General features: G+C 45.6%; 1 protein-coding gene across 1 annotated transcript; it reads left to right on the forward strand.

The window, feature by feature from the left end:
- The first annotated feature begins 1,509 nt into the window (after positions 1-1,509).
- CAMLG (calcium modulating ligand) lies at positions 1,510-8,369 on the forward strand. Its single transcript, XM_080626831.1, has 4 exons — positions 1,510-1,816; positions 3,102-3,544; positions 4,247-4,312; positions 5,890-8,369. The coding sequence occupies exons 1-4, from the start codon at positions 1,660-1,662 to the stop codon at positions 6,079-6,081; spliced, it is 858 nt and encodes a 285-aa protein (XP_080482957.1). The 5' UTR covers positions 1,510-1,659; the 3' UTR covers positions 6,082-8,369.
- Positions 8,370-8,519: the final 150 nt, after the last annotated feature.

Below are 8,519 nucleotides of genomic sequence, written 5' to 3' on the forward strand. Positions count from 1 at the left end.
CGTAGGTAATCCTGTATCTTCATTTAACATCCTATCCTTTCAACACCTTTTTGTAAAAGTCATCCCATCTTATGTTTGCCCATTTTTTTATGAGCTGTCATCACTGCTGCTTCTGGTTCACGTATGTAAGTTAATGCATGAGCTTGGTCCTTCGACCTCTGTATTGAGCAGGTTTTGAATATAGAATCCTCTCCTATTCCTTCTTAATCACTTTGTATTGTAGAAATATTAACTGCGCTTGTCAGCACAGAGCTTTTCCGCCAGTGTAATGATTTGACCTGTTGCTGCTGAATTCACCACTCGGCAATGAACTAGCAGCCATTCCAGCATTGGTCTGCAGAACTCCAGACAGGATCTCGAAGCCGAGTTCTGCTTCTGAGTGCAGCGCCTGTGGCGCACTCTGAGTTAATGAGTGCAAGTCATTCAGTGTCAAGGATGTTGAAGGTAATTAGTTTGACGTATTGATGGGAAGCATTTGTGTCACTGTCTTCAGTTGGTTTGGCTTTCGGGTACTTCTCATTAGAGTGCAGCAAAGAGGAGCATCCTCTCCCTCGACCTGCTCACGCTGTGGTGATGCAGCCCAGGAACCAAAGATGCTCCCTGTTCTATGATGTTACGGTAAATCTGGAGTCCTTGGCAGGTCCTTGTTCCCAGTGTGTACATTCAATCCCTTCAGCTGTTTATTAACATAGTGCTGGGAATACGATTCGGGAAGCTGACCCTTGGGCAGTGCTGCCTAGCAGTTCCCTAGAAGGCATTTCCCTACACTGTACTGCTTTCATGTACACATAAAAACATCTGTTTGGCACTCCAGTAAACAGGAGCCTCTCGTCCCTCCTTTGGCATGTGCCCAGAGAGGACAATTAACTCCCTAAATCCACCTGCACAGCACACCCAATGGTTTTCCAGCAGAAAACCTCCCCCAAGCTGAGGAGCAGCTTCTGCTTGTGGTTTAACTATTGGGTGCTTGAAATCGAACAGCTCCATGAGCTGAGCCCTGTGAACACCTCCGATGTCCTGCTGCTTTTGTACAGTTTTAACTTCTTTTCTAGTTATGGAGGGTGAGGTAAATATTACTCTGGTTAGAAACATAAATGTTCACTTTAATACTTTAAGCTTCTATAGAGAACGCTGCTTTCACTTCTGTGTGATAAGGAGAATGTTGCCATCCTGTACTACTTTTACATCGCGTTGTTAAACAGGTTTTCCTCACTGAACGCAAGGCGGAGGTACCTGATTTACTGATTTTAACCACACTAAGAAAGCAGCGGGCCACCGGTAGCGCCCAGACCGTGGCGCCCCGCCTCGGCCGCTCTGTTTCCCCGCAGCACGCCGCAGCCCTTACCCTCCGTCACTCAGGCTCTCCTCAGGGCGGCCATTTCCCCGGTCTGCCTTCCCGCCTGCTCACTGTGCTGACACGTCGTCTCGTCGTGCCGGGTACCCCTTCCGACGCCGCGGCGGCCATCTTTAGTGCGGGCACCGCCCGGGCAGAGAGCGCGGCCCGCCAAAAGCACTCTTCGTGCTCTCCTCTGTGCCGCTGCCCTCACTCAACATGGCGGCGTTTGCTTCAGCTCCGGGCGGTGCTGGCGCATGCGCGCTGATACGAGGCGGCTCCATTGTGCGGTGCTGAGGTAACGACGCGGCCTTGTTCTACCGGGGATGGAGGAGGACGGCGGGGCGGGAGCGGCCCCCGGGGCCCCCGCCGGCCTCTCGGCCTCCCAGCGCCGAGCCGAGCTGCGGCGGAAGAAACTGCTGATGAACTCGGAGGAACGGATCAACCGCATCATGGGCTTCCACCGGCCCGCGGCGGGCAAGGGTGAGCCGCGAGGCGGCGGTGGTGTGAGGGCTCCCGGGGCTGCGGCCGCCTCCTGCCGTTACTGCTGCCGCATCTCCTCAGGGCGGCAGCTCCAGCGTCTGCTGCTCGAGTCGTCAGCGCGATCTTTCGGTTCAGTGGTGCTTTAAGCAGAGTAAACCCATTTGCCGTCCTCAAGAGACCCGCCGTAGAAACGGTCTCGGGCCTGTGCTTGCTTTGCTTGCTCTGCCATAGCAAGCACACAAGCTGTCAAGTAGTTTGTCTCAGTTGAAACGATGTGTCCCCCGTGTTTTCATCCAGTTACTGCTTGCTTTCATAGTTATGTTTTTATGTCAAAGTTTTCTCTGATTTGGGTAATAACCAGACACTGGATGCTTGTGTTTGGCATGCAGGATTTCATTGCAGCTTCCTAGGAGGTCATTTGTGTACATCGAGGAGGCCAACTGTCTCGTCAGGAAAGGGTTCCCACATTTCAGTTGACAAAGATGCCCACAAGCCATGAATCAGTCTGCTTTAATACTGAATAATTCTCTTTAAGTGTTCCTCTCCGGTAGGACCAGACCTGTTCTGCACACCTCCTGCTTTGGTTTTGTTCTCTGGCATCACCTTTTGCTGTAAGATGGGGTCTTCAGGTTGGATACAGAGCAGGTTAACACAGCTTTGCCTCTGATAATAGAGAAGAACAAGCCAAAGTATGCTGCTTCTATCGCCTGCTCATTTGCCAGTCTTTACTGCTGCTTCTGTGTGGTTCACTTTCCATAAATCTTTGTCCTTTTTAATGTTGCTCCGTGTATTTGAAACATCTCTCCTCTTGTCCATGCAGTGTTGTTGCTTAAGGAAGTCCAGTGTCTGCTGACTGATAGCTTCAACTTCCGACCTTGTTGCACAGCTTCTGTCTTGTGCCTGCCCCACTTCAGAAGAGTGCTCTGTAATTCAAAGCATGTGCTACACCAAGGGCTCTTTGTAGGCTGGTGGAGAGCGTGTAGCCAGGGCGATGCTGAGAGCAGCTTCAGTCTGGTCCATGCTGCGCTCTTCCATTTCCATTACCATCTGTGTATAACTTGACTGTAAACCTTTCCTTTGATACACAAGGAGGTTGTGTATCAGCTGAGTCCATTTCTTTTAAAATGTATTCATCAAATGGCTTTGTGATGAATAATTAGCACATTTATTAACCATAAATCTATCTTTTCACTTTGGAAGCAGCGACCCTGGTCCAGAATGGCTGAAGTCTTGTTCTACATACCTGGTGTGCATAACTCTTGTGGGTTTTGTTTCTCTTCTCTAGATGATGAAAGTCACACAGAATCAAAGCTCCAGCATGAGCAAGATAAATCCATTCCTTCCGTTTCCAAGCGAATTGTGCTTGGTGACACTGTCTGTAGCATGGCAGGCACAGCTGACCATGCAGCCGGCATGACAGACCTCAAAGGGGAGAAGGACTTGTTCACTAAAACACCAGACCTTGTCAATGAGGGCACAAGCGAGCTCCGTCACCGTGGCAGAGGGGAACTGCCACCTGAAGCTGCAGCACGGCCACCTCGACACGGATTAGACCAGTACCTATCCAGATTTGAAGAGGCTCTGAAGCTGAGGAACCAGCTGATGAACGAGAAGCCAAGCCAGGAGAATGGGAATGCAGCGGAGGAGTTTGACTCTTTCCGCATTTTTAGATTGGTGGGATGTACTGTGCTTGCCATCACAGTCAGGGCGTTTGTGTGCAAGCACTTGGTGAGTGCAGGGAAGCAAACAATCCTTTTCTGCTTTGCTAGTTTACTGCTAACTTATTGTGAAATACCCTTTATCTAGGGCTGAAGTTTGTCAGTTGTGACTGAATGGGAACTTCAGGCACTCTTTATGTTTCTGACAATTGTATTAAACCTAAAATGATCTGTAAATTCTTTGAGATGCATCTGTTACCTTACACAGCCTCTACGCAGCACATCTTTGGTCAGTAGTGTTTGAGGAGCACAACCTCTGCAATAGTTATTGCAGCTTATGTCCCATCTCTGTGAGCATGAATCAACTGCTCTTCTAGTTTGGAATCTAGAAAAGAATAATAGAGTAAGAACAGCAATAATTGTCCCATGATAAGCAGATCCTACTCATGTATCAGTCTCCTGAGCAAAGCAATTCCTCGGTGCTGCTGGTACATCACAGCGGTGTGTGCCTGGTCCAGGCTGCCACCTCCTGGCTTGCTGGGCTCGTGTTTACACACTGCTCTGTGCTTCTGTTATCTCAGGGGTTTAGGCTCAAGGAAACCTTATTTTTAACATGTAAATTGTCTGCTTAGCCTTGTGGTATTGAAAAATCATTGCTATTGTCCACAACTTATCTTTCTACCTAATTTATGACTTGAGAAGCATTAAATTTGTATGTTTTCTTAGCTATTACTTCTGACCACGTTAATTTTTGTATGTTCTTTTCTTTCAGTCAATATTTGCACCATTTCTTACTCTACAACTTGCTTATATGGGCCTGGCCAAGTACTTTCCAAAGGTAATTTTTTATTAATATTATTATTTCAGAATTAAATTAATTTGAAATGTTTTAAATTTAATCTTGTGCTTAGAATGTATTAAGACTAATGCATGTGAGGTTTTCTTCCCTTGTTTTAAACTGTAGGATTGAGAGTTACCAAATGCTGATAGCTTATACTGCTTTTAATCTTCCCAGATTTAGTCCATATCTCTTTTAAAGTTGCTGGGAAAATGTGGACTAACAATGCTAAAAGCATCTGACCAGGAAAGGCAGGTAGTTCCTGCATGTCTTTAGGAAGCTTCTCTCCTAGACGATGCTTTTCTAGGGTTACTGTGTGCTCTGTCAGCGAAGTGGTCTGCATATGATACCTGGACAAAATCTGGGAGGGTGTTCCTTATAAAATGAGACAGTCCTTGGGCTTTAAGGGCTCTGCATTCCATTCCTAGGATCAGTTTGAACTGCAACTTGAAATGAGACATGTATTTGTATGTGAAACTTGCTGCTTATTGGCAAGATTTGCTGTATCTCTTGCTTTATATGCTTACACTGGTTGATTGTGCTCAAGTATTTGGTTGATGACTTGTCAGGTCTGCAGCCCAAAGCAGGATTGAATGATGCTCAATCCATAGCTGAAAAGGAAAATTAGCATTTTAAAAGGAATAAGAGATTACCTGTAGAAACCAGAATAAATCAGCATTTCTTTTGTAGTTAAGCAGGTAACTGGAAACTAAACTTCATAGTAGGTATACTAATCTGATGTGTCACAACAGAAAACAGTAGAATTAGCTTAGACTTGCAGTAGCTCATCTGCTACAGCTTTTTGATCTTGTTTCTGCTGTCTTCAAAATCAGCTCTTTAAGAGGTTACTCCTTTCCACAGCTTGTTTTTACTGCGTTCATACCCACATAAGGGCAACCAGTTCGTTAGCCTTCATTTTTCTCTTATGAAACCCAGAAAGAGTCTTGAAAGCTTCAGGTAGATTGGATTAAATTAAGATATCCAGCAATATCATCATTTCCTGCCTGTCAGGCTTTGCCTTCCTGGGATTCCTCATCTTAAGATCAGCTTTCAAAAGGTTTTGGGGCGTTTCTGGGTTCAGAGATTAAAACTGCCAAATGGAGCCATCCTAAAATAGAAGGAAACAGTTGGTTTTCAATCCTAAATCATTTTTCTGTGTTAGAAAAGTAACAGTATTTTTCTTGCCAAGTAGTGTGATGAGATGAATCCTGTTCTGCCAGTGGAGATGCTTGGCTTGGCTTCCCACACCCAGATTGCCCTTGTCTGGGACTCTCTCCACTCCTACAGAAGCTGCTGCACAGCCCCAGTGCCAGCACATAATGTGTGTGATGAATTTGGTCTGCTCTTACCAGCCTTTCACTCAGCTCCAGCACATCCAGCACAGTGTGAATCTGTCGCTGGGATAAGTGAATCCTGGAGCATGTCTGGAGAGAATCAATCCAAACCTGCTGCTCTTCCCGAGGAAGTTGGAATGTTCCTGGCTGTGTGTGAAATTGGCACAACACCCGCAGCGTGTAAAGCAGGATTGGATTATAACACAAGAACTAACATAACGCTGTGGGGTTTTTATCTTCTAGTATGAGAAGAAGGTGAAAACGACGGTGTTAACCGCTGCTCTCCTCCTGTCTGGAATCCCTGCGGAAGTCATTAGTCGCTCCATGGACACCTACAGCAAAATGGGAGATGTTTTCACAGATCTGTGTGTCTATTTCTTTACTTTCATCTTTTGCCATGAACTCGCTCTGGCTTTTGGTTCTGAAGAACCATGATGTAGAATTGACCGCAGTAGTTACACTAAAGCTTTCTGGACTGTTTTCCTTTAGCATCTGACTGTGCAGACAGGTTTCAACCTTCATTAAAATCCTTAACCTGATCAAATACTTGAAAGGAGCCTTAAATCCAGTCATTTGGGGAAAGGAAGAGCAGGGTCCCAGACTGCCAGTTGTATTGGGTCAGTTTATTTAATGCTGTGTTTGCCTGTTACAAATGTGAAGAATAGGGGGCAAGTGTCAGTGGGTGATTTATTTGATTTAGTTTGATGATGCCCTTCTCAGCCTCCTTCATAAGCATTTACAAAGCTGCCTTTGTTCTCAGTGAGGACAAAGAGAATCCCATAGAGCAGTACATATAGATACCTATCTCCAGTATGACTGTAGCTAACAAGAACTCATTTTGTGGTGTTCCTATTTTCTTTAAGCAATCTCTAAATAAAAGAAATCCCTTTATTCTCCTGTTCCAATTACGAATGTTGAACCAAGTAGCTGCTTCTGGAGGAGGTTGGTGAAACATGCCACCTTGTCCTAATCCTTGCCTTGCTATACATTGTGATTGTGATCCATTTTAATGGTTATAGTGCAAAACAGCTAAGCAAAAACACCAACAAAGAAAGTCCTGTTCTTTCCAACTGTCATTAATGGAAAAGTAGGAAGAAACACAACTGTTCATCTCGCCTGTTTGTGAGTTTCCAGCAACCTAATCCTAGTGCAACCATTCCTGTGCTTTCATCCTCATGCCTTTTCTTTATTTTAAGAGTTAATTTTATGAGGGGAAAGCTGTATATATTGGCAACCGACCTGCAGTATCTGCTGCTTGCTCTGCTATGTGGAAAACTTAAAAGGGAACTATTTGTTGTCCAGCTCCTTGCAGGACTGCAAAAGACAGCTTTTAATATGACATTCATCTCTGCAGTTTGTCTCTGTTTATCCTGTAAATAGGATCCTAACAGAGGAGTTCTGCTCCTGCAGCATCATACCCAGCAGTGCTCAGCCTCTGATGCAGCAGAGCTCTTCATCTCAACTCAGTTTGGGGTGTTTCCTACCTTGCCCCCATGTAGTCACAGGGACTGCTCCTGTTTAAACCCTGTACCAGAGGTGACAGTGAAATCAAACCCAGGGCTTTGAGCTGCCTCCCACATGAACATGGAGGAAGGGAGAACAACATTTGGTGGGGTTTTATGTCCAGCCACATAGATGAGAGGATGACAAATACAACTGAATCCTGTCTCTGGTTAACGTGAGAAGCTCTTGAATGTGTTTGTTCTCAATCTTGCATGAATTTTGCACAGGGAAAGGAAGGAGGTGTCAACTGATGATCTCCAAACTTTCTATTGAAGCTTAATTTGGCAGTGTTGTCAGCTTATAGCTTTCTGCTTAGAATCTGGACTTTAAGGCAATCTCAGCAATGCCCTTGTTTAGGACAGGGAAACACTCGTCTATCTCAGTATTTGTCTGCAGAAATACTTTTAGGGAGCAAAAGGTTTGACCATGGCTCTGTAAAGCAAAGGGCTCTGTGTTCTACTGCTGCCTTTCTTGTTCAGGCTTCCTGCTGTTCCTGTAGCACAGCATTTCTGACTCCTACATTAGATTCAGGTTTGTTTGTGGCATGAAAACAAGAAGCTTATGTTTTGATTTGACTGTTTCCAGGCTGGTTTTTACTGATTCTTTTACAGGTGCCCAGGACTGGGCTGCGGAACATTCTGATGTGGTTCTATTAGCACAGATATTTATTCAGAAGCTTTACATTTGTTTCTTTTAGACAGGAATTTCAGCAGGTTGAAATGGCTGTCATTTCAGTTCAGGTTGAGGTATGTACATAATGAGTTTGCTCTGAAGTTGCACTTGTTCTGACTCTTATTTATATGCCCCAATGTAATACAAATAAACTACCGAAACACTCTGTACTAACATCTCCCGAAAGCAATGAATTCTTAATCCTCAGTGTGAAATGTTGATACTCATCAGCTAAACAGCACAGAGCTGCCTCACCTGCGGTGTGTTCACTCCATCCCTTGTACCATCCGATATCCAAGGAAAGGTGAAGTGGGATTTCTCTTCAAGCAATGGAATGAATCTGTTGTGAGACCCAACCTGGAACGCTGTAGCTTGTTTTTATCCGATGGTTTTGACCTGCCCTCGGCTGCATGGGCATCACTGCGAGTGACCTGCGGGCAACACCTGAATCCCTTTTGTTCCGTTTTTATCCTCTCTCTGTTGCTGTACCCGATTCTGTTCCATGTTCAGTGCCAAACTGTGTGTTTTCTATTAAAAGTTTATTTGTTACCCGCTTCCTTGGCAGCTTGGTCTGACTCGGGAGGAGGGTGGCGGGGACCTGGTACCGGGAATCTCCGTTGGGATGTACGGGACGGCGGCTGGCTGCCGGACACCGTCCGTTTCAGGGGCACTGCGCCCTCCAGCCAGCAGGAGGCGCT

This window comes from Psittacula echo (genome assembly GCF_963264785.1).
Source record: "Psittacula echo genome assembly, chromosome: 11".
NCBI classification, from domain to species: Eukaryota; Metazoa; Chordata; class Aves; order Psittaciformes; family Psittacidae; genus Psittacula; species Psittacula echo.

What these genes read in the sequence shown, in the direction of transcription:
- CAMLG (XM_080626831.1), top strand. Translation starts at nt 1,660, where the DNA reads ATGGAGGAGGACGGCGGGGCGGGAGCGGCCCCCGGGGCCCCCGCCGGC. An exon ending in CGTTTGTGTGCAAGCACTTG is followed by an intron (nt 3,545 to 4,246) that starts GTGAGTGCAGGG and finishes CTTTTCTTTCAG; the next exon opens with TCAATATTTGCACCATTTCT. An exon ending in TGGCCAAGTACTTTCCAAAG is followed by an intron (nt 4,313 to 5,889) that starts GTAATTTTTTAT and finishes TTTATCTTCTAG; the next exon opens with TATGAGAAGAAGGTGAAAAC.